The following is a 27,159-nucleotide window of genomic DNA, read 5'->3' as shown; positions in this document are numbered from 1 at the left end:
AGAAAGAAAAAAAGCAACCAAAGACAACTGCTGGGGTAATACACAGCACAATTTACATTAAGTCATAAAAGTATTGGTTCTTTCGTTCCTTTCTCTCTTCTGAACCCTTGGACCTGACCCTCTATAAATAAAATTTCATATTCTTTGGTAGCATGGCACATGATATTGCACAGAGATTTACGAATGCCAATTTAGATGTACTGTCAGTGGAACTCTAAACTGTATAATGGGATTGCACTTGATGATCTGTGTCACAAGGCTGGTGTTTTTAAGAAGCTGTGCAAAGGTGAAATGAAAGACCTTTGGAAACAGGAAAGACATAAGATGAAGTACAAAAGGCTATTGGTTTGTTAAGATTAACCAAATCTTAATTTTGCATCTGTGTTTTAATTAATTCCTAGCTATTTTGATTACATTCCTTAATAAACTATGAAGCCCACCTTTTGGATAGTTTCTGGTTTAGCAAAACTTCACAATCATCTGACCCTCGAGAGAAAGAATGCTATTATTTATACAATTTCCTAAAACACATGATTTATGTAATGGAAATTGGTATTGTAAGAAATGTGTGTTTTATTCTTCATATTGGGAAAAATATGTCGTAAACATCATTTGTATACTCTTGCTAAACAATGTACTGTAGGATTATGCTAATATTAACCCACAAATTTTGCAGTTTTGTCAGCTTAATTCTGCACAATTAGCACCTTGTAAAAGTACACAAAACATCAAAGTAGTATAAATAATTATGTATTAAAATGTAAGGGCATTAACTTTACTATTTAAGGCCATTCTTACAGACAACAAAATGAGAAAACTTGTTTTTGTCAAGCAACTACTACAATTAAATTGCTTAAAGAAAGAGCTAACCCATTTTCAGGGGTTTTGATGTTTTCATTTGACTTCAGAGAATTCACATCTGTTCTTAATTTATATTTAATTCCTATAGCCTCTCTGCATTTTGACTCAAAGTGATTATCTCATTTTAGACACTGCTATATCTTGATCTGGATCTCAGGTTTTGCTGTGGGTCCAGTCTGGGACAACACTTAGTTCTACATAGTCTATTCGCACCTTTGCAGCCTGTCTTTCACCCATAAACTACCAAATAAATAATAAACTGCAACCAAAACAACCATAACAATGACAACCATCAATTCAAAATTTAATTTCTCTCTTCTTCACAGAAACTAGGTTCTGCAGCATGGCATAAATTTAAAAAACTCTACATTACAATTGCATTATAAATATTTTGGTATCTTGAATTGTATCGATTGTATTATTCTTCTTGCTCTAGTTACAGATACCATGCCATTCAGTGTCCATCTCTGTTTAAGAAAATGACAACTACATTGGCTAAGAAAAACCAATGTCATGCCAATTGTTGGTTTTTAGGCATATACAAATCCATTTTTATTATACATGAGAGAGCCATAAACTTAATAACCATTTACAATGAATAATTATACAGCAAATGTTTTAGATTCTAATGGATGCTGTGCATCAATAGTTTAAATAGAAACACTCCATAAAATTTATAAAATATACATTATTTTTCTACACTAACTAAAACTATTAGGCATATGAACTTGAAAATTCCAATTCTTTATTTCCTACAAAGTTTTCCTTCATCAGAACAGAGATACAATCATGTATTTTAAAGAACTTTGCCTCAATACTTGTACTAAGTGTAAGTAACAACTTTTCCCTAGAGAAAAAAAAAAAACAAAAAACTTGATTCAATGTAACCTAGGTGAAAGAGTAGCATATTTTGTAACTCTCTTAAATGTTAAAAGTATCTATGCAATTGGTAATAAAACAGAAAATTTCATAACTTTTTGAAGTGTAACCACCAAAAGCATGATAAGGAAACCCCAAATCAAAAAAAAATTACATGAAACAAACAGTGACTCAGTTTTATGGAAATCCAAACCAGCATTTCTGCCTGCATGTGAAGGGTATTATATACATTTCATCCTCAAAAGGTGACAGTGCACACCACACTTCCAGCCAGAATACTGCAACTGTAGTATTACCCACCCTATGGCTGTATCCAGCTGATGAAATTAAATATGAGTGACAAATGACATTAACTTCTGCCTGTCAGGGTGATGTTCTCCTCTTTTCCCCAGCCCAGGGGCTCTGACCTGCTTAAGGCCAGCTCTGATGTGGCACAGCAGCATGAGCTGTCATCGGCCTTTAGGGAGAAATGACTGTGAGAAACCTCACCTGGGGCTTCTGCTCAGGGCGTCAGGGCCAGTTTGAAACTCACACCTTGACCTGGGCTTCTCTGCAAGTCTATCCACAGCACACCTTTCTCACTGCAGCCAGAGCCAGCTTTGCTCTCCTCTTTCAGGTATTGTGGGAACTTTGGGAGAGGTCCCTGCTTGCAGCCTCTTACCCCAACCTTGCTGTGTCTTGACACTCTCAGATATCCCTCCTGGAGCTCTCCAGAGTTGGAAGCCTCAAATGGCCTGTGTGCTGCTGTTTACACCACACACTGAGCAAGTATTTCCACTGTCCTCAAATGTCCCAGGTCCTACTACAGGGTGGTGGCTGGAAGATGGGGCAGCCAGCACAGAGGACACATGTCCTACTAAGGGATGTTAGACTGCCTGGACTGCCCAGCTACACCCATCCCACTGACCAAGTGTCCATTAACTGCTGGAGCACACTGGACAGGCTCCTGGAGAGAGCCTCTTCCACCTGGGTTTCATCTGAGCTAAATCCAGAGCACTCTTTGGTGTGAGACAAAGAGCACAGAGAGCTGATGATCCCAACCCAAATGAAATACTCATGGACAGATTCAAAGTGAAGACTAGTGAAATACAGCAGCCCATTCTGGTTTCCAGGTTCTGCTGCAGTTCAGATCAGGCTCAATGATAGCTTCCACAGGCTGGACACAGAGACAGGTACAAGACCCAGATTTATAGAGAGCTGGAAAATCATATCCAATTGGGGAAAATCAGTTCTCAGAAAATCTTCAAATTACCATCATAATTCATAAATAAAAAAATAATGTCAGTGAATTTGTGGCATAGAGCATAAGTATGTGTAATGCAAAGTATATATTACAGGCTGTCCCCTCAGTAGTCCCCTGTAATTACTATGAAGTGCTTAAATCCCATGTTTTCCAACAATAGAGTTCTTAGTTCAACCTGTAATAACATGTTTTATCCTCCAAAATTCCTCTGTTCAATTTTATGGTTCCACTTCCTATCTTGAAATCCCCCTACAATAGTGGCTTTAGAGCAGGAAGAATAACAGAAAACTGATGATACCAGTTAATGCTGGCTGTTGGCTCCCTGAGCCTGAAAGATGTTATTTATCCTGTTTAAGGTGTGGTAGATGTGTACAGAAATATATATACTGGAAAATTAGATGTCCTTATTTCACCGAAAATCATAGTAATAACAGAGTACTTAGCATTATCTTCTTAAAGTACTGATGCCTGTATTGGCACTAAGTTTTTTTTTTAATATCTTACAGCTTTTCAGTCAGTTAAAAAATTTCTAATAAGTGATTGTTGTTTGTTTGGGTTTTTTTAAGTTTACAATAAAATATCATTTAAAACCCCTTTTACCTTTAATTTGGAAAATTCATTTGAGACAAGAAACCTAAGTCCAAATAACAGTCACTAGATCTTATTGTAAGAGTGGCATATAGTAAACAGCTCTGTTTTTTTCTGAAACTAAAATGTTGATGACTTACAGGACTTAAAGGAATGGAAAAGCAGAGAAAACTGTATTGATAGAGGAGAGCGTTCATCACACTGCTATCAAGGATAAAATATTTGTAAGTAATAAAGAACCTGTTTAGATTAAATACCTTACAGTAACTTTTCTGTGTTTAACAAAAATATCTTAAATAATTCTGACAACTGTAGTAGAATAGAAAAACAAACAAAAATCTATACTATACTCAGAAATTATATTTTCCAGTGTCATTAGAATTAATAAGTATTTTCACAGTAGTGGCATTTGAAAGCTTGCTTTTTACCTTTGACTTAAGTGAATGATGATTTACTGTAATGAAAAAAACTATTTGCAATGTCCAGGATAAACAGGAAAGACAATGCATTTTCTAGAAAAGGAGCTGAATGCACTACTAGCACCTAAAACCTAAAGAAAAGTAAGTGGCATGTTTATGAGGGATTTTATATATATAAATCTGTATATATACAAATATATATTATCCATATATATATATATCCTAATTATACACAATAATTTACAAAAAAATGTTCAGGATATTATACATATATTAGTCTTGTGAATAACAAAAGACCTTCAACACTTTAAAGTAAAATTTATCATTATAGAATTTCTTAGTTCATGAATAAATAGCAAAAGACATTTTGGCAAATTCATATGATTGTAATATCGAGAATTTAAACAATGTATAGATGCCTACAAGGGTATAATAACTCAGAAGGTTATTATCTCTAATAGAGATATGCAGTAGTGAAGAAATCATATTCTACTACTTGATCCAACTCAGTTAGGAAAGTTTCTAATGACTGGATGGAATAACTTCCAGAAAACAATTAGGAGTCCTGGAGGTAACTCTCAGAAGCATAAACTGTGGCTGTCCAGTACAGGGGAGGTTTAGGGTGGATATTAGGAAAAGGTTTTTCACCCTGAGGGTGGTTGGGCAGTGGAACAGGCTCCTCAGGGCGGTGGTCACAGCACCAGCCTGACAGAGCTCAAGAAGTGTTTGCACAACTCCCAGGCACAGGGTGTGACTCCAGAACTGCCCTGTGCAGGGCCAGGAGCTGGACTCAATGTGGGTCCTTTTCAACTCAAGACTGTGATTCTGGGTCCAGTAAAGAATCCCAACCACATCATCCTGTCTTTTCAAAAAGTAAAATATATGTGAAATAGTCACAACGTAAAATATATATGCAAGCAAGCTATAAATTCAAAGAAATTGTTGCTGAGATGATGCTAAAGGCCAGCTTTGTACAATGTTAGATGGTCAGCTACCACTGCAAAGGCCTTCAGAAATCTTTCTGGGCAGTGGAGAATCTGCATTGCACATCCTATTCCTCAGTAGTCAGGAGGAAAAAAACAGAATATAATTGAAACAGATCCTAAGGTTAATCAGATTAGGACTGTAACAGGTAAGTTTAATGCAGTTTCTGTCTTCAGTTATCTCCTACCTCAAACACCTTTTCTTTTGTTTTAGAACACAGAAGCCAACTCGAAACCTAGCCTTTGGGGATACAGCAATACAGCAAGAATCAATAGAAGCTGAACAGACATAGCCTGCTTATCAGAGAAAAGAAGCTCACATATTATGAGGCTCTGATCTTTCATATAGTATATATGTCAGTCCCACTGGACAGTAAGAATTATTCACAGAATAAAAGCTCTGAAATGGAACTTAAAAATAAGCTTTATTTAAAACTGACATGTTCAGTATAACAATCTTTATTCACTCTCAGTAAAGAAAGTAATTAGTAGAATATATGTGTGTTCATATGTATATTCAGTCTTTAGATTAGTAATTACAGTAAGTTTGTTTACTCACATTTAAAGTCTATATTGAGATATTAGAGATCTGTTTCATAATATAATTAACATGCTCCATTCTCCTCTGATTCGAGTACATTAACTTTTACTTTCTTGAAGAACAATGTGCAATTTTGATCCTAAAGAACTATAGTGAGATTTCAGGCATAAGAAATTATGAAGAGAAAAAGATGAGATTTCAAAGCAGTTACAATTAACTTTAAGTTATTAAGTGTCCCAGCTAAGATATTTTTAGTTAATACCTGTTAATTGAACTGTCAGGTATATTAAAACAGACTTGATTAAAATGTCCATACTTTGCCACTGCTACTGCGACCTAACTATTTAATAAGGCATATTTTACTTCTCTGTACATAAACTAACCAAAGAAAAGTGATGCACAAATCTCTGCAGAATATTCATGTTGCGTATTTCACAAAGTGAATTTTTCACAAAGTAATTCATATTTTGATATTTTAGAGAGACCCACTTCAGTATGAAAATTCACAACTATAAATCTTTTCAGTATTATATCACAGAAGAGAGCCTTGGGTGCTTTGTTAGCATAAAGAGCTGGGCAGCATGATAGAGCTGCCCATCTTTTAAACATGCACACAGTCATGTTAACTGGCACATCATGACTTTATAGGCATGCTTACAGCAATAAGAGTTTCAGGGTCTTTATCACCCCATTGTGTCATACAAAAACATTAATCAGGCACCATGAGACATTAAGTCCAGGAAAATTTTTTTTAATTTTGTACATTTGGCCTATTTCTTTCTGCAACTGCAGCCTTTGGGAACTACAGAATTTTTTGTGTCATAAAAACCCCCTGAGAACTCTTTCTAGGAAAATTGTTCAGAATACACAATAAGAATTTTAATTGTAACATAACACAGGCTTATGTTGAATTTAATGCAGATGTTTGCCCATAAAATCAAGGAGTTTGGAATTTGGAAATAAATCTTTCAAGCAGGTTTGCACTTTTCCTCAAATCAAAATAAATAGATACAGTTTGGACAGTGGCAACATTTACTGTTTCATTAAATTTACAAAAAGAACATTGAAGCAGGAAATAATCTGAAGGAAGACTGTGAACAAGACATAAGAGAAGAAGGGGCAGGGAAAGGTTTGTGCTGGAATAAGATTTTTTTTTTTTCTTTCAATACTGATCCTCTTTGTTAGAAGGAAGCGTGTTTTCTATGACTATTAATATTTAGCACAATGAACAAGTCAGCTTTCATGGGACAAAATGAGGTACAATGAAGAAGTGCAGATTTACAACAGGGACTGAAGAGGCTTCAATTCCCTGTATTAATCACATTTCCCACCTTACCTCGTGGCTGGCATCTCAGGGTTTCCCAGCCTGGCAACACATTTTTTCTCCAACTCTTCAGATCTAATAGAGATCTGCTTGCCAAATACACAAGTTAGAGAGAAATGGCAGTTTAGACAGGAACCAAAAAGAAATGGCAGTGTGTCCCTGGAAGACAAACCTGACACTACAATCCTAGTCATGGCCCATGACCTACCACGGCTGCAAAGAATCATTACTGTTTCTAACACTGCTTGGACAAAAAACCAATAATTTCAAATTATCATTACATTTTGCTTATAATTTGCAGAACTGCAGTTCCAGGGTACAAACTCTTTTTTTTTATCAGTAGAAAAAAGTACTGACTCAAATTTCAACAAAAAGATTTTTAGACTCCCAGTGCTTTGTCTCCAGCACTAAAGAAAGCCTTGAAAATCCCTCCTTGCTTGCCAGGGTAACAAGCTAACTGCAATGGATGCTTCTGCAATTGGTTCTCCACAGACACTTTATCCTCTTCCTCCTGTAACTAGGAAACACAAAGCAATAGTCCCTGAAGGATAAAGTAATGACAGCAAAGAAGCTCTTTAAGCTTAAGCAACTTCCCCTTTCTGAAAGCAGGAGGGCCACACAGTTCCATTTACAAAATGACAGCCAGCTTGATTTTTCCAAAAAGAAAACCCCTAGAGTTGTTTAAAAAAGGCTCTCAGTTCTATGCCAGCTCCTGGGGATCAATACAGCATTCTCAGTCAAGTAATTTCTCCCAAATTGCTGTGGGAAAAGACATGCTAAGTTGTTTAACTAGGGAAGAGCAGTTGTTTTTGATCAAGCTGTGGTAAGGTATTTTTTTCGTTCTCTGGGCCCTGATTATGTCTTGTTCAGTCCCAAGTGAATCTGGTGACTATCACAAGAACATTCCAGCACTGGTTAAGAACCATACTGATCTGCAATACAGAATGAACTGAAAATATTATGAAATTGGTACTTAACTGTAGAAGAAAGAAATAGCTGACTAAGCACATTGTGCTCTGTAAACACAGATAAAAATACTTCACTCACACCAAGATCTTCCTTATATTTTTTAGAGAAACGCTACTTTTGTTCCTTTAATAGTACAAGGTCAAATAAGTAGACTGAGATTTTTTAAAAATGTGTTTAAAATTCAAAACTTAGGACCCTACATGAAAAAACAGCCAAGCAGGTGTTTAAATTTCTTGAAATTAGCGTGGAAGAAAACATGTTGCTCATTTGGAGACATATGCACACAAAAGAAAACAGAGATGAAAGGTAGAAGGAATCCTACTCCTTTCTGTGCTAGCAAAAAAAAAAAAAAAAAAGCCCAGTAAAATAAGCTGTTGAAGAATAAAACAATCTTTCTTATTTTTGGACATTACCCCTATATAAAAGCTTTGACACACCAGCAAAGTCTACTTACCTATGCTTTGCTTCCCTTACATAGCAAACATCTGAAGGTTCCACTTCAGGGGTTTTTACTACATGGAATTACATCCTTGTATTACAAGGTTCTGTAATTAATTTATTCTACTTACTATAAATATGTCTCAGTAGAAAACTGGATGACAGCAGGAGCTGCACATTAGTGGAAATCACACACAACACACCATTTGTATTACTTGTAATATCAAGGGCATTAAAATGAGAATCCCTTGAAATTATATTTAATCCTAATTGTTAGATTCTTCATTGTCAGAAGTAAAATCTTCTTTTTATCTTCTATGTAACTTTAAAAGCTTTTTTTTTAAATAGCAATTTAACAGCCACATCCATAGAGAAGTTTAACTGTGTATGTGCAATGCACATAAATCTATACTTGTCTGTATATATATGTATATAAAGGCTTTATTTCAACTTTTCACTCTGCCTGGTACACACTGATGACTTCAATGCATAATTTACATTTGAAAGGATACTTCAAATACAAAAATGCTGACTAAGGAAAATGTTCAAATTCAAGGATTATCACATCACTGTAGCCAAGATTTCTTCTGCTTTCTACTGCTAAGTGGGAAAACCAGTGACGCAGTAAAAGCCAGGACTAAAATTCAGACTTCCTACTGAGAATCTGTGTGCCACTCTGGGGTAGAAATCTATCTTTCTTTACTCAAACAGTACTATGCCAAGCCTAAGTGTAAAAAATTTGTGCTGCTGGAGTGCAAGATTAAACCTGTTTAGCACTGACAAGGCTGACCTGGCTGGGTGCTGGGTCCCTTCCAGGGTGTACATGCACTGCACAGCCTTACACCTTTTCTTACACAAAAAATAAGCCATCTGCAGTAGCTGATGGCCATAACGTCCACCATTTACCAGGAAGTCATCTAGACCAGAGGTTTGCAACTGGGTAGCAGATGAAGATTTGGGAAAGTTGTTTAGGTTGGATATCAGGAAAAGGTTTTTCACCCAGAGGGCGGCTGACCATTGCAGCAGGCTCCCCAGGGAAACTGGCCGCAGCACCAAGACTGACAGGGTTCAAGAAGCATTTGGACAATGCTCTTGTGATTCTTGGTGTATCTAGCACAGGGTCAGGAGGTGGCATCAATATTCTATGATTCTACTACTGTCATCATAAACACCACTGAGCATGTAGTCCACAGGAATGTACAGTGTTAGTCAACCCCTGATGACTACTTAGGGGATTAGTCAACCCCTTATGTCGTAAGTCCATAAACCCAAAAGGATATCACTATCAAATCATGGCACTAATAATTTCACAAATAAAAAACAAGAGATCAATAGATTTCTGTTGCAGGGCATGAAGAGCTCCTGAGTGCCAAGTGTAAGGTTGGCTAGGCCACTCTGCTCCATATCATGGCTGTGATTTCAGGAGTCTGAAAACTATCACTAGGTCCTCATTCTCATCCACTTGTTTGAAGAATGTGAAGTTGCACCTTGTCCCTCTCTCCTTTAGCAAACATAGGGTTAGGTTGAGCAGTCATTAACCTGGAGGTGAGGTTTAGCTCACTAGATGATTTGCTGAATTTGAACAGAAAGTCTCCTTTACAAACACTGCTGACAGCAGCAGAAAGAATTCTGCTGGGCAGTTTTAGAAATACCAAATATGTAAAATTTGGTAAAATTTTTAGTAAAATGTAAAAAACTTGTAAAGAAGTTATGCCCATTACCTATTGCTATTCCTTCTCTGTAAACAGATAAGGAATCTGGAGCATCTTAGCTTGGCACCCTTGGAAAGTGCTAAGCAAGCAACCTGCTGTCATTTAGCCCAACTGGTGAGAAACCCTGATTGCATCCCAGGATTTGCATAGGTGATAACAATGAAGTATTAAAAAAAAAAAAAAAAGAAAAAGAAAATGAAAATGGAGAAACAGAGTGAGCTTAGCTGTCTGGCTGTCTTGTAAAAGACAGTACTGTTGTTTTGAATTTACAAATAGAAGAGAGAGGGCAAATTTTAGAGAGTTAATGTGGGGTTTTTTAAACTTCTGCTCTGTAATTCACTGTTTCATGACCAGACAATTCAGAGTTAGGGTAGAGAATAACTACTCTATGCACGTTAATCAAAGTTGGAAATTTATAAAATATAAAAACCTTAGATAATGATAAGTACTTTTTATTTTCTTTCTAATACAACCTTCTCCTGCTCTATTCATGGACATATCATATTCAAGACTGTAGCTTACACAGCTTAGAATTCCACTGTGGGGTAGTCTCCACAAAAAGTGTGCTTTTCCTCTGTCTCTATCAGAATCTTCAAGAGTGTAGAGGCTACAGATAGCACACTCCCAGAGCTCCCAGTTATGCCAGCACAAAAAGCAAACTGAATCAAGAATTCCATTCTTAGCTTCAGTCTTGCCTACTTTCCTTCTAAGTACACAGAGAGCTCAAAGGCAATTCACTGAGGTATCCCTGAATGACTATAAATGCTGATTTATCTTTTCTGCTCTGTTTTAACATGTTCTGCAATGTTCAGATCATAGGAAGCATGTTCTACATTACTGCTTCAACATTTCTAGCAGCTCCTCTCAACGCTATATGTTCTGCCTTTCTATTTGCAGTGATTTGCACAGACCACGCTATGCAAGCACAGCCAGTTTATTACACTACTCACCAGTATTTATAGTTCTCTAACTTCCATGCAAAATGTTCCACTCAGACCCCTTTGCCCCTGTTCGCTTAGCAACACAATCTTTTCAGTTATCAAGTCCCTGTTACATTCTCTTGCACCAGTGATGTCCTTGTTGCATCCTCTCTCATCAGAGCACTCAGAGTGGCCAGAGTGGTGTCTTCAATTCTTGTTCTTGTCTTGAGTTTATCTCTCCCATGGCTTCCACTGTACCAGGGCCAGGACGTCTGTGGTGCTACCCAGCTCAGCTTCTGCAGCTGTCAGATCTTCCATACTATTTTACGATGTCACAATCTTCCCTGCTTTAGAGGAATACTAATCCTTTAGAGGATACTTTGGAGGATCATGACTAGACTATTGAGTTAACAGCAACACTTACTGAAATAAACTGAGGTGGTGAAGAAAAAAAATAACAGCTGTGATTTGGTCCTACTTTCTTTCACCAGGAGAGATGCTACATCTTGCCTGCACTGAATGTCATGGACTTGATTTCAAAAACTAAGCATCTGTAACTTCTGCTACTATCAACTATAGCATTAGATGACAAGTCTGAAAAAGAGGTTTAATAAAAACAGCAAATCCAGGTGGGAACTGACTTGGAGACTCAAAGCTGACCGCTAAGTCTCTTTCAATAAATGTTTTCATATATGATTGTATATTTGTGCACTATTGCTCCATGGACCATGAGCTGAAACAAAACCTTGTTGCAAAATTATTTCTATCTCTTTCAGGAGTCATGAGTTCTAGTGGTCTTTTTCTACTTTTTCCTTTCCTATAGTAGTGCAAATCCATTGAAAGCAGTGGAGCTTATTCTGACTTACAGTGCCGTAAGAGAGTCAGCTTTAGGAAGCAGAAGACAGCTTGTTACAGAAGCCTGGTACTTACGTGCCATCAAACTACAGATGCCCTTCTCTTTGTCTCATGTGGATAATTGCCCTCTCATTTTTACAGTGGGACAGAGTACACAGGTATTGTTTACAAATGTAGCTGCCCTTTCAGAACTGATTGGAAAAATTATGCTAAAACCACAATCATGAACAGCTCCGTGTTTGCTAGGATCACCATGTTTCCTATGCAGACACCTTGGAAATAAACTCTGTCCTGCTACAGGGTGTGGAAGACGCAGAAAGACTTGGGGAACTGACCAAAGGATTGTGCATCCAAATGGGAGAAAGCAAATGCAGTTGAACTGTCATTGCTGTTGTGCCAGAGGATTGAAAGATAGCGAAGAGAATTGTTGGTCTGTTTAGTGCCCTGCAGGGACAAAGACACTCATGGTTATTAGAGGAATTTATTTCTGGGCTTGCAGACTCCCACAGTGTCTGCTAAAGAGTATCAGTTCAGAAAGGCAGCAACATTTTCTCCTTTTCCTTTACTGGCAAACTACAGTGGTTGTCATTAATCACCCTGACAATATGAAAATGCAGCATTATTCTGTTAAGAAGTTCTATGCGTTCTGATTTTTCACTGATCTACCACATTGTGAAATACTATACACACAGACAAGGTACGTAGTTGTGTGTAGTGAAAAAGGGAAAACAAAAAGAAAAATGCTTAAAGCAATCATAATTAAAGTATTTGAATGTGGGGTGTATTAGACCCTTGTGGTTTTTAATTTCATTCTCTTCCTTGATTATATTATTGATTGGATTGGATTTTATTAGCATAGTTGCTTTTAAAATTAATATTCATTTTAAGAAGCTAGCCAGTCTTTCATCTGTTTAGGAAAGCCAGAAATAATTTTTCTATTATATAAAAGCCTTAGCGGTAAAATCTTAATCCCACCATTTCCACACTGAAATCAGAGGGGTTAATAGAAATAAGTCACTAATTATGGAAGAGCCTTAAAAAGTCCAGAGAAAAAGATTCATGGAACAGTAGGTGCCTGTACCACATTTTTGTGTTACATGAGGGCCTGTGAACCTGAGTGGAAAAGAACAACTCAGAGATTCCCCAGATTTACGTTTCATCTTGGTTTCCAGCTAGTCAGAGGGCATTTTGTGTCCTGATAGGCAGGAAAAAAATATGTTGGAAAGATGGAAAAAGCACTTTTCCTGTTAGCCAGTCCTGCACATCACTGGGAACATGGCAAAGCCACCAGGCCACTCCAGCCCCACGGGTGCAGTGCTCAGGGGAGAGCAGGGAAGGAATAAAAGGAGAAAAAACAAGAAAAAAAAAAATCACACAAAAAAGGGCAAATATTTTCCAAACACTTTGCTGTTTCTAACATCTGTCACAGCTTCTCACTTCAGTCCCTTCTTATGTCCATAAAGATGGCACTTGAGGGAAATGTTCTTGTGGGTAGAGCGTTAGGATGGAATTTAAGGTTCACTTCTTGGCAAATTAGAATATTTGTATCTAACCTTTAAAAAGCAGCTGAATATCACAGATCTTCCTGTCTTATTTATGAACTGACAATAATATAATTTTTAGGATGTTTTGAGTTGATTTAGCCAGATTTGTTAAGGAAAGTAAATAAGAGGAAAATAAATAGGACAAGATAAGGAACTATTTAATAGGATAGGAACTATTTAATACATAAGACAGCTTCTATTATTGCTTATGATTTCTTTGCATGTCATCATTAACCATATGATATCTGAGTAGAAGTATCTTGTGCACAGCCAGAAAACACTTCCGAAGGTTTTGCCAGAGAGTAGTCAGGAGAGAATCTCATGGATCTGGGGAAAGCAGTGTGTCTTGAGTGGCCCTACAATACCACAAATTCAAGCTTTAATTGCAGAATGTCTATCATTAAAGAAGATATAATATGCACAACATTACAAAAGGGAAGAGTCTGGCATTGAAAAACAAAAATATTCAACAAATGTCTTGATGATTTTTAGAAAATTCTGTTATGTAGTAAAACTTGCAAATTAATTTGACTGTTTTTTAATTCTACAGGGAAAGCAATCACAATTACTGCATTTTATATGCTAAAATAACATAGGCAGTCTATATTAAACACTGAATCGTGTTAATAGATATTTCTGCAAAAGATTAAAAATTAAACATTTAAACAAAATGTTTTAACCATTTTAAATAAAATATAATAGCTAAACATTTTTTTCAGACTACATCCCTAAACTATTAATTTTCCTGATTTAATGAGCTCTGACCTTTTACTGCTTTAGAACACAATGATGATTCTAGAAGTTGAGATTTACTATTTTTGTCAGCATCCTATTTACAGAGATTCCTTTTAAAAATCAAAGTGACAATTTTATTATGTTCAAAACATTAAAAGAACCTAGATTTTGGCATACAATTCTGAGATGATGGATGAAATCTGAGAAAGCTACTGAATAAATACTAAATATATGAATCCTAGGAATCAGAATTCTTTAAAATGTGCTTGCTTCTAAACAGCTACTGAAAGTGAATTTACATTGTTGGGTTTTTTTCTTCTTTTCTCTGAGAATGGAAACAGAGGCATTTATTTCTACTATGGGGAATATATGCTAAAATTATTGGTTTTATGTCTATTTGAAGAATATTTAGAATATTCTCAGCTACATTTTCCTTATATTTTGCTTTTCTTAACTATGCTAACAGACAAAACATACAACTAGTGGTAGCCTATTTTCCTTCAGTGTATTCTCTCATTTTTTTGTAGAAAATTCAATTTCACATACCATATCACTTCTTAGTTCATATGATTTCCTTCTCAAAAGATATGAGTATCATGAGATACATACCGACTAACTCATAGAATCTTACCTCTCATGTGAATTTCTGTGCATGTTTGAGTATCACACCCATAATAATATTATGAGAACACAAGGCAAAAGTTCTGTTCTAGTAGTTATGATCACTGCAGAAGATAAAAAGGAACAGGGAAAAAGAAAATTCTCCCCCTCGTGGCGAGGAAATAGCACAAGCCAACTCCTTTCTTAGGTTGGTATTAAACATCAGTGTCAAAAGTTCTGATCTGAACTAAAGGAATAATGTGCCTGATACATCAGTTAAAGGCCTCTTTTTGCCCAGGAAGATGAGTGCTCTAAAGCCCTCTACCTCGAGAATAACTTGGCAAAACCATTTCGAAAACTAAGCTTTATGGCAGCCAAAAACTATGCATATAGGTGTTTTTACCTAAAACCACTTAACTTCCAGTTCTGCAGAATAAAGTGCTGCACCGGTCAATAAAATCTGGACCATAAAGCCTTATAAAGATTAAGTTTCTTTACCCTTTCTCAAAATGGTTCCAAATACACCTGAGAGCAAAATTAGAATGGAGCAGCTAAAAGCACTTTCATACATGCATGCAACTACACGCACAAAGATAAATGTACAGAGGATTCAACCTATAGCAACACTTTATACTTAGGAAGGCAAATTTATGGCCAGGAAAAACAGTTTTGCAGGCAGACATAGCACTTTACAATAATAGCTAACAAAAATGGTGGAAGGAAGCTCTTTGTTTAGTAATGATAAAGGAAAATCAAACATATCACTTTTAGAATTTTATTAACTAGAACTGACAATAAAGAGTTTGAATGTTTGAAAGAAGCACTGTGAGTAAAATGATGAAGTGTAAGACTTACAAGACACTTCTGAAAATCTGCATAGTTAGAAATTACATTCACAGTTTCTGGTTTGTTGAGAAGCAGATGCTTGCTTTTCTGAAACTTTTCAAATCTTTAAAAGTTTGAGAAATCCAAGTCCTTTCCTAGATAAGATGGACAGACACTGCAGGACTACAGAACAATAACCTCTGATTATTAACATATTCCAGAGGCCTATATCAAGGATATTCTAGAGAGAGACTGCAGGAAATCTTACTGATGAATACAGGAGACTTTAGATATCTTAAAAGGAGAATACTTATATGAGAAGGTTCTGATTTCTTTGCAGGATTTCCCACCAGATGAAGTACCCCCTACCATTCAAATAAGCATTATTTCTTCATGAGTATGACATCAGAATTTTAAAAGAATAAAATTGAAGAAAATCTGAAAAATATAAGGAACATAAAAAAAAGGAGAGGACCAGCAGGATCCCCCTGCCCTTCGTGCTTACAGACGACTGAAGAAGGTGAAGTCCTAAAAGTAGATAAGGGCAAGTCGAGAATTATGTCACAAAACTCAAACCCTACAAGTCTTTTCCCCAGCCAGGCTGCACCCCAGGACACTGAGAAAGCAAAGGCTTTAGAGCCCAAAATGCCATTGGCTTTCTGGGCTGCAAGTGCATGCTGCCTGCTCATATCTAATTTTTCATCTGCTAACAACCCCAAGAGAGTTGTTCTAAAGCCCTCCATCCCCCATCAGGGTTAAATCAGAGGTGGAAAAGTCAACATGCTTAGTCACAGAGCTGCCATTCAGAGGGAGCTAGATAGGGCTGAGCCAACAGAAGCCCCATTGTATTAATCAAGAAATGCAAAGTCCAGCACCTGTGAAGGAAGAACTTCTTGCAAAAATATAGTTTGGAAATTGATTGGCTGGGAAGTGGCTTTGCACAAAGGGATCTGGAGTACTGTGGGCAGCAAGTGGGACATGAGCCAGCAGTGTGCCTTGTTAGCCAAAACAACCAAGTATATCCTGAGCTGCGTTGGCAGCACTACAGCCAGCAGATGGAGAGAAAAGACTACCCTTCTTCACTCAAGTCTCATTGGGCCACATTGAGATCACTGAGTCCAGTTTTGCACTGGTCAAAACAGGACCTTAATGAACTGGAGTGAATTCAGCAGGACAACACCACAAAGTCATGGGGCTGGGGCACTTGCTCTGTGAGGAGGTCATTGAAGAGCTTCAGTCAGGCTCTTCAGGGGGGTGCATAGTGTGAGGATGAAAGACAAAAGACATAAAAGCAAATGAGAAGTTTAGACCAGATATCAGGAAAAAAAAAATGCACCATGAGGACAGTCAAGCTCTGGAACAGGTTGCCAAGAGGTTGGTCAGTCTCTGCTGTTGAAGGCCTTTAAGACCTGTCTGGCTAAAGTAACCTGGTCTACTAGTGTTGAGCATGTTTTGTGCAGAATGTTAGACTGGGAGAGTTGCTGACAGTCCTTCCAACTGGAATTCTGTGATTCTATGACACTAATTAAGGAAATGAAAACTCTCTAAGTCACCATAGCTAGATCTTACACAGCTCAGGACAAAGGGAAAACACGGCAGCAAGGTGCAATCATACAGAGATAAGTTGCTAAGAAGGATTCTAGTGAATTTTTTATGACTAACAGGCTAAGCAAATAAAACCTAAGGAAATGAAACTTCAATGATTATGTTGTCCATCATTCATTTCCAATAATAAATTTTCTAGCCTTTTAACAAATATCAGCCAAATCTGGGAGGGAAGTCTCAGAGGTTATTATGCTGTTATAGGATTTTGAAAAATTGGTTGCTGGAGAGAAGAAAGAACATTTTACTTGTTTTAACACTCCAAAAAGACAAGCAGAGGATCCCTGAGTTCCATTTTGTTTGGCAGTTGCCAATTCCAGCTACCCAGCTAATGCATGCACAGATGCAAAATATATGTATGCTCCGCATTCTATGTGAATTTTATGTGAATTTTTTGCTTTATTGTTTTTTGATCTTAGCAGCCACCTCCTTTTAATTTTCTTGCAACCATACAAGACTTGTGGACAGAAAGAGTACATCAGATAATCTGACTAGAATTGAGGCTATACAGTCTTACAGTGTTATCCTTATGTAACTCTAATAGATAGAGAATTGCCTCAAGGTCTTAATGGAGTTGTTACTAAACCCAATTTTCCTGAGTGATATCAGCCTTAATGATATAGGAGAACAGCAAAATAATTGTCACTCATTTTATTTTAGTGTAACTGCTGGAAGAAAATTTTCAACCTTACACTAAGAATTAATCTCTCTTTTACAAGAAAAACAAGTAGACACTTAAAATTACCAATCAGATGAAATAATGAAAGTCTGAGCTAGAAGGAAACTATATATTCCAGGAAGAAACAAATAATATAACACTGGAAAGAACTACTTGCAATGCATCTAAGGCACAGTCCCCTGCAGAAGCCCAGAAGATAAGGGTTTAAGCATTTCTCAAACACCAATACCCAGATGGCCGTGGAGCCAACCAAGGATTGTTGGTGAGAGCACACTGTGAGAAAGAACAGCATGTGGCTGAAGAAGGGGCCAGGCAGAGGTAGGGCAGTAGTACTTTCATGGGACAATTGTCCTTGTTCTGTCTCCTGGAGCTAAGAACAACACAGTACAGGGCAAGTACAGGAATGAAGGCATGGACTGCTGCCAAAGGCCAGCCCAGTAGCCTTTATTTGCCAATCAAGACTCCTAAAATCCCCACAAACTCTCTGACCTATTTTCAGAGAGGTCTAGAAGAACAAACTGAAGATGATATCAAATTTGCATAAAAGCAAGAAACTTAGCTCCAGGGTGGGAAAACTTAGTTTTAAACAGGGGTCTCCGCAAAGCCTGGGTGGTGCTTGCCCCATCAGCTGGATCCCTGCAGACCTTTCTCTCTTTCTCTCTCTTTCTCTCTCTTTCTCTCTCTTTCTCTCTCTCTCTTTCTCTCTCTTTCTCTCTCTTTCTCTCTCTTTCTCTCTCTCTTTCTCTCTCTTTCTCTCTCTTTCTCTCTCTTTCTCTTTTTTCCTCCCTCTCCCTCTCTTAAATTTCTCTCTCTCTCTTCTCTTTCACCTGACCCCTTAGTCAAAATCTGCCACCATTTACTTATACTATAACAGACTTATATTTTATGTATATATAATATATATTATATAATATATATAATTTCCATAATGTGCATAATTTAGTAATAAAACTTTGTAAGTGTTTATGGTTCATCTGACTTCTGTTGCTCCTTTTTGAAAATGGCATCTATAAATCTAGGGTACTCCCATCCTGTTAAGGATGGGATGCCACAGTACCCCCCCAAAATAACAGAAAATAGGAATCAGGTGTTTTGCCTACTTTTACAAAACATCCCTGCAATACTCTGCTTCAAGCTAAGAAGGAAACCATTTTCCTATGAAAAACAATACTCACAGTTCCACAGACAAATAAAAATATATAAATAAAAGGCTAAATTAATCTCAAGTGTCAAAATTTTAGGGAGCAGAAACTACTCATTAACGTGCAGCGTATCTAGTGCTTTAAGAACTAGACAAAGTAAACAGTTTTTGTCAGTTCCATAGCTGCAACATTTTGGATCACACCAGAAGTATTGACTAGCTTTCACCAAAATCACCTCAATCACTGACTTGCCCATAAAGAAAATAAAATTTCAAAGCTGACCACCCCCAGTGAATTACTGAAGGTCACCGGGCTGAAGTTTGTAATCTCAAATCTATTTGTACCAAGGTCTATGCTAGTACACGAAACTTGCTGCTTTCTACTCCAAACTTAATGTGTGTCATCTTTGTCTCTTTGGCACACAGGGGTTTATGTAATACATATAATAAAAGAAAAAACTTCCTTTCAAACTGCCTTGGAGGAAGCAAAAGAAAATGATATTTATTAGATGATAGCAACAACATGTACTGAGAGCTGAGAAAGAGCAGTGATGAAAACTGTATAAAACAGAAAACTGTAACTTCTGACTTTAGCTACAGATGTTAAAAAACTAGACTCCCTCTACTGTCAAAAATGCTTTCCCGGTAGGTACTTGCAGGGAGGTGTACACTGCACCATGGCAACTAGAGAGTGGCAATTCCTTAAAAAGCCTCAAGGGAATTCTGCAAAGGAGCTCACCTTAGTACATCCAATATGTATTGGACCTAATGGCAATTCCAGCAACCTCATCCTTCATCCAGTGCACAGATGACCCAGCTAAATATTCATCCACCTAAAAAATTCTGGCACAGCACAATGCAATGATTCAATACCAACACTGAAAGTATACCTTATTTGTCAACACTTACAGAAGGTAATAGAAGTCACTGGAAATAAGGATTTGGACCTGAGGATATCCTGCAGTTCTCTTAGGCTACATCTACATGGATGGATGCAGCTAAGCATGAATGAGCTCTGCCTGTGCTCTGAGATGGTTGGCTATAAATCAGGACTATCAGTGAAGCTACAGAGATGCACTAACGCAGCACTGTCCCTAAAGCAAGTATACCCTTCATTCCAGCTGTGTCTCATAGCTTATGACACTGCCCACAATGTCATATTTTTTGTGTATCTGATATGAAGGCCCAAGACAGTTCATATCCAGATGGCTTAGAGTCTATTTGCTTCTGCCTGCATTTCTCTTCATACATATTTGCATTCCCATAGTTCTACAGCCCACATATTCATGACTAAGCCATAACATTTCCCAGACATTTCAGTGAAAATCTTTGTTTGTACAGCAGAAAAAGGTTCTACAATAATTCCTGTATGAATGTGGTGCAGTTTTGTCACTAAGCATTTTACAGTAAAGTTATGCTAAATTATGCTAATTGTCAGCCTTGAGGGTTGGTGATTTTAAAACATACAAGATTCTTTTTCAGCTGAAACACTTTCACAGCACAAACACATGCAAGATTATCTCCTCTACTTATTAAAAGAAATTCTGAGTTAGTTATTTTCACTTCATGTTACAATACAGGCACCTTCAATTCCCATAACATTTTCCTGTTTTAAACTCTTTAATTACACTATGACAGTGATTTAATAAACATAGCTCTTTTCCCAAAAGCTGCAGTGTTATTTCTTATCCTGCCGCAAATTTGCTATTTAAGTTTAACAAATAATTTTAGATTTCAGTTATAGCAATTACATTTAGAAGATTATCTTATATATAGTGCCCCATGAAAAGAGACATTTTAATGGCCATATATAAGGTAAAAATATTTTCCAGCTTTGCTATAAATTTAATATTTTTAGTTATAAACTAGGCCATACAAATATTTATATATATTTTGGGTTTCTTTACATTATAAATATTGACAGAAAGCCCTATCTAGATTGTCCATAATAAAACATTTATATGTTATATAACACCTGCTTGTTATACATTATTTTATGTTTATTTGCTAGCAATTAAGTAACCAGTGAAACTTACCAATACATTAACTTGATGGTGCAATATTATGGGGGCAAATCAAGTGGCAAATCTGTGGCAAGAATTTGATTATATAGCAACTGCTATGAAGAGCATTTTTGTACAGTAAGCAGGGTATGGAAATAAATTAACAACTAATGGTGGCTGTAAGAGTCAAGCATTATAAGCTGCCCTTTTCAAAATCTAAATGAGCAATTTGTGTCACTGCAAAAGAAAGCAAGGAAAAAAAAACCCTACCCTGCATGTAACTAAGGCATGGTAAGTATTTTGAGATTAACATTAGAAAGGAAATAATTTTCTTCTCTTATTGGGGATGAATTAATCTGTTCTGGTTTTCACCTTGAATCCTGAACCAAGGATAAGTCTAATAACAAGACTTACAGCCTCAACAGAAATATGTGAGCAGACATTTTTTCAGAAGAGAACAGCCACTATTTCTCACTTTCTCTTAAAATACCTACGCCTTCCACTAGTTGCTTTTCTCCCAGTACTGAAACAAAGCCAGCTAACATTCATTTTTGTCATTCACTTTGTCGGAGTTAAAGCAAGTACAAAGAAATGCTGACTGGGCTTAGTGAAAGAGATATATAACAACACATTTAGATATAAATTAAACTGCATTGTTTTTTTATACTTTCTAGTTTAAGATTAATCTCCCCTAATTTTATCTATCCAAAACTAATGTCTCTAGTCTTATCTTGTCTGGTCTCCCTGAAGAGTCAGAGACTCACTATACACAGTGCAGCAGTTACCTGTGAAAGGATTACCTGGCAGTATTGAATTGAGAAAGAACACAGGCAAGTACTGTAAAATAAGTAACAATTAAAACTTGGATAGCTAAGGGTAGGTCACATGACTCATGTCTTCAATGACTTCACATTTACAGAGCATTGTCAGTGCCTCAAATGGAGATTGGAAATCCACAACTGAGAAACTCTGGGAAGGAAATCATAAATAGCCTAAAGGGCTCCCTAGTATATCTAATTAAAATTAAAGAATCACCTACATTAATTCTATTTTGATGCTCCTTAAGATAGATATGGCACTCAAGGCTACAAAACCATTTTCTTAAAAGCTCGAAATGTGTCCCTTTAGTATTTTGGTTTCAGTTTAGACTTTTGCAAGACTAAAAAGTTGTATAATGAACAGTCACAAAGGGATTCAGAACTAAACATGGTTTTATAGTGGAATGTTAAGGAGAAATCTGTGCAAGATTGGCATGGAATGAATGAGAGAGTTGGACCAGTCTGAAGTAATAGGTTGAGGCTATGAAAGAAGACTTGAGGTATATCTAAATGTTTCTGGAAATCTATATTCAATAAAATAATTTCCTCAGTATTCTAACATCTGGGTTTGCACTTGTCAGTTGCTTACAGATACTCCTTCAAGAAAATATCTCATACTATTAAAAGGTAACTATACTCTTAATACCTCACTTGGGCTGAATGCAGATCTCTTAATATTGTATCTCTATAATTGCTACTTAGCAAGGAGAGCACAGAAGCTGGATCTGATTCAGATACCATAGACAGGAATGTCCTCAAGGCTTGCTGGTTCTGCAGTAATTCAGAACATAGGCAGGTTACTTACATTTGAAAAAATAATGTATTTTATTTCTTTTTTCTAATATCTTGATCCATGGATCGGATTAGGTCTCAACTCAACAGACTATATCAGCAAGGGATTATGACATCTTCTACTATGTCATCATAGAAATATTACCACAAAATATTGTTTCTCTGATAATAAATCAATTCTTTATGCACAATAAATGTTTTTCCTTCACCCTTACGAAGCTATTCAACAGCTAATTTAATAAAAACTCTTAATTAAAACTTTTTTATTCAGAAAAATTTGACAGTTGTACTATTATCCAAAAATGAAACTAATTCTTAGCATAAACTTATTAACTATTTTTTATGGCTTACTCTCATTACTATAAAAATTTCTAGTTGTCTGTGAATTTTATACAGCCTCAATGTATTTTTATTATCATTATTATGGATTTGCTATCTTTTCTGATAAAAGGTTGTCATATCACTTTTTTCTACTTTTCAGAATTATCAAGAAGCACTTTCTAAAAATATCTGGTATCAATTTCTCCACATTGTCTCACAACATTTAATTTTTAGTGGATTTGAGATAAATTAGATGGGCATTAATATAGTCTGTAATGTAGTCTGGAAGATAATTCTTAAATAAGACATAAAAAAGGAAAAAATTAGTTGCCTGGCAATTTAGTATTTTGCTTTTGAATTATATTCGAGTATTTTTTCTAACTTTTTCTGCCTTGTGTGTCTTCGCTTTTTTCTTTTTTTTTTTTTTTTTAACATTCTCACCTGCAATTCCTAAAGAAATATTTTAAATTAACATCTATTCTGGAAAACTTTGTTGCACTTCACTGATTCAATGAATTTCTGACAGTTTCAGTGCTCCTGTAATTTTAGGGAGCATTTGTTTACAGAAGCAAGACTTAGGCATAAATATCATGGGAAGACAATATCCTGAAAAGACAATCAAGATCTTTTTCAAGTGGCATGCTTGTAGTATAAAAAGTTATATAAGACAGTAATTTAAAAGTCTATTTTTATTGTGTTTTTTTTTTCCCAAAAATTATATGTTCTCATTTAAAAATCTATATGTTTTCATTTAATTGGTATATAGGGACCTGGTGTTAGTGTCAGTTCTTAAATAATCATGATTAATACAGCAAAAAAACAGTATTTAAGACTGCTGGAAAGAAGGAAGACATTGTGAAATTCTGGTACAAGGACAGGAAAAACTATGACATCTGAGTGGCTATTCTTACTGGCACTGAAACGTTACCTTTCAAAACTCAGTTTCTATTATCTTAATACAACTGTTGGAAAGATAACATAAAAATTTAGTATCAAGCAAAGGTTGAAGTTATAAATTAAATCATCAATTGGTCTTTAGCTCACAAAAAACGAATCATGCCACTGCTGTTTTCTGGAGTTTGTTTTGCACTCATAAAACTAAAACCAAGGAAACAAATTCCACTTGGTGTAAGATGACATCACTCCCATTTATCTGCTGGGAACACAATGAGTTACCATGTTCTGAAATTAATTGGAACAGAAAAGAAAGTCACTCCTATCAAAGAACCATGCTTAGATACAGGCTTGACTTAAAAAATTAATAAGTGAAGATTAGTGGCTAACTGTGATAGTGAAAGAATAAAAATTTGCATTCATCCTAGGTTTCTAAAGCCACTGGAAGGGTACTCTAGGATGACCACAGCATTTTTGCCGTTTTTTTTTCCCAGTGAAATACTGTCTGTTATATTACACTAAGTACAATATGAACTCTTATTTAAATACAGGAAACATGCTAAAGTAACAGTGTGAAATAAGGTTTTCAAAAACTGTAGAAGAACTGCATTTGTAAAGCTATTTGAGTGCTTACCATTCCTAATGTATTTCTGTCAAACTGGTGCAGGCTCTGCTATAAAACTAACTGAAAATCTATTTTGATTTCTAATTAAAAGGAACTCACTCTAGAGTTAATTACAAAGTATCTAGATATGAATCAGAACTTCTAGGAAATCAATTTCACACAAAAAATGCAACATGAAGGTTTCTAATGACTTCTATAAGACTTAGAGTTAGCTCTCTGCTAGTAACTACAGAGGGAAGGAAAGTTGCTTTGTTCTTCCATCTGTTGTGGTGATAGTCGACTTTTCATTTATTAAAATAATAACTTCCATGTTATTACGAGACTTTGATTTCATAAAACCAATATTCAGAAATGAACATATTTCCAGTATATTTATTCCTGGTACCTTTCAAATATGGAATACTCACATTCACTTAGACACGCTCCCTTGAAAGCAAGACAGCTCCAATAATAATTCCAAACCTGTCCTTTAGCATCATCATCAGTAGCATATCTCCTAAACACAGCTTCATCCATGTCTCCAGGGCAGAGTTACACTGATACTTTCACCCCTTACAGACACAAACTGCTAGAAGTAAAATGCTAAAGGCCATATTGTCTTCCTTCACCTCATCCCTTGGATTCATGTGCAATCCAAATGCACTTCAAAGAACAGCAGAAGCTATAGTGACCCTTTAGAGTTCAAAGAAAACCTCTTTAAGGCTGACACTAAACAAAAAATATGAAAAAGAAAAAGAAAGGTGTGTGAAAAGAATCAGCAGTCATGCTTATCATCACCTTGAGCTACTGTCCATCCCACTGAGAGAGGGTAAGTGCCCCAGGCAAAGGCCAGCTGGACAGTAATCACACTTTACAGTTCTCTGCTGCCATTATCTGATGACCTCAAAATACTTGACAAACACTAATTCGTTTCACCTCACAAGAATTCTGCTGCTAGCTAAATACCACTACAGCCAAAATAACAAATAATTGAGTGTCAGTGATCATAGTGCAAGCTTTCAACTAAATAAACTGCTGTCCTTTCTACGCACCAGTGGCAGAAAATGCATATGAGGAAATTCCAAATGTTTCTCAGAGACTGGTCTACTAAAACAGTAACAGGCAGGGCAAAGCCAGTCTCTAGGGAAAAGCTCAACACCAAATATCTCCTGGTCTTATTATCTGTATGAGCAGATTTTCTTCAACCTCTTTTCTAACTTATCCTTCATTTTTGTAAGTGGCATCATGACTTACAAGGAATTTTCTTACCGCACCAGAACAGGACTTGCTATTTGAAAAAAACAAAGCCAACAAAATAACAGGCAAAGAAGAATTTGTAAAGTTTACCAGATTATAAATCTGTCACAGTTTCTTACACTTTAAATGTTGAGACAAAGCAGAAATGACACAAAGATTACTGACTTGGATTTTTACTATTTATCTCTCTGATTATTATTTTTTTAAGCTTTACTATCTTCTCTCTCCAGCAATCTAAAATCAAAGCTAGTGACTGGCTGACAGTGGAAATAAGGTCTCTAGGAATCTGCAAAATGACAGCTGTTTACCAATATTTCTAAACAAAGAAAACATAAAAGTTGCCAAGGATAGATTGTAGAGCAAAGTCGGTGCAGGCTAAACCCAGATGAAGCATTATTCTTCCAGTAACTGACTACACATTTAGAATCATGTCTCATTCTATAATTAATGCAATAATTTACACACAAAGCTATCTTTTTGTATAATAATGATAAAGTTTTAAACAACATTTTCTTAGATAAATGATATTTCAAAACGTGCAGTGCAAAAAGTGATATTCTATCAAATATCAATCTATTGTCTTTTGAGATGGCATATCAAACTAAACTTTTAATGTCAAGTTTTCAGCATTGACTGAAGAGCCAATTTTGTAGAATTCCTATGAATGGGAAGTTTCAATGAATGGAACTATTGATATATATAAAATGATTTTCATTATCAGATTAATGTCATTCATTCTCAGATGAATTGTCAAGGACTTTTCTGTGGTAATGCAATAAGTGCTTGAAACTATGACTTTTTAATCTAAGGCAAAGTTATTTGTTAACTCTTAAGTAGTCATGCTGGAAAAATGGTATATCCCAAAAATCATAGCAATTTATGTATCATTACCAGTTCCATGGTTCAATGCAAGTGATAGCTGGTCAAAGTATTTTCATATTTTCAGTTTTACAAGAACTTTCACAAATTAAATTACAAATCTATATAGATGTTCTATTCTTAGTTAGAAGAAAGTATTGTTTGTGACAAAAAGAAGCAAAAACCCCAATCATCAACAATAGGCCAAATATCAAAGAAAGCCATCAGAGAGAGCAAGTTTTAAAAGTTACTTACGCCTGTCGGTCCCTGTACATCTTGTTAACTTTCTCCCATTCAAAATTAAGTTGAGTCAGCTTTTCTTGTATGTTTGCTGCTTCCTTTGGTGTAACATTTTGCAAAGCCGGTGTCTTCTTGTTGTTAATAATTTCTACATGACCTTGCAGTCTCCCCAGGCTATCCTTAATGCTCTATAATATCAAGATTTTAAAAAATAACAATGTTTTTATAAATAACAAGTAATTGTTCATAAGCAAAATAAAATGGTACAAAATGCTAATTAAACAATAACATTGACAATAGGAGTAATTTTACAATAACTTGGTATAATAATTGAATGTCCATCCTTTTTTTGAAGACTGAATGAAGTAGATCTGAGGAAGTTGATGGTTGGAGGGGAAACAAAGTGCTATTGACTCAAAAGTTCTGCATGTCAGTATTTACATTTCCTGACCTGACAAAATTGTTTGTAATTTTTTTAACTTACTAAAGTTATTACGCTGTATTTACTATTTTG

At 36.0% G+C, this 27,159-nt stretch overlaps 1 protein-coding gene and 1 long non-coding RNA gene across 3 annotated transcripts in view; one reads left to right on the top strand and one right to left on the bottom strand.

Annotated features, from left to right (window-relative positions):
- DMD (dystrophin) overlaps positions 1–26,762 on the bottom strand; it is a 566,297-nt gene extending 539,535 nt beyond the window's left edge. Inside the window, exon 1 of one of the 2 annotated variants that reach the window (XM_054003170.1) lies at positions 26,661–26,762. In XM_054003170.1, coding sequence (XP_053859145.1) covers positions 26,661–26,680 — 20 coding nt within the window. In that variant the 5' untranslated portion in view covers positions 26,681–26,762. The remainder of the gene's footprint in view (positions 1–26,660) is intronic. The other variant, XM_054003155.1, reaches the window with a different exon arrangement.
- LOC128821856 (uncharacterized) lies at positions 2,592–5,390 on the top strand. Its single transcript, XR_008441255.1, has 3 exons — positions 2,592–2,912; positions 3,714–3,795; positions 5,188–5,390. It is a non-coding gene; the product is annotated as an uncharacterized LOC128821856 (long non-coding RNA).
- Positions 26,763–27,159: the final 397 nt, after the last annotated feature.

Source organism: Vidua macroura, chromosome 2 (genome assembly GCF_024509145.1).
Source record: "Vidua macroura isolate BioBank_ID:100142 chromosome 2, ASM2450914v1, whole genome shotgun sequence".
In the NCBI taxonomy this organism is placed as follows: Eukaryota; Metazoa; Chordata; class Aves; order Passeriformes; family Viduidae; genus Vidua; species Vidua macroura.
The sequence above is the reverse complement of the archived record's forward strand: the minus strand, read 5'-3'. Positions and strand labels throughout refer to the sequence as shown.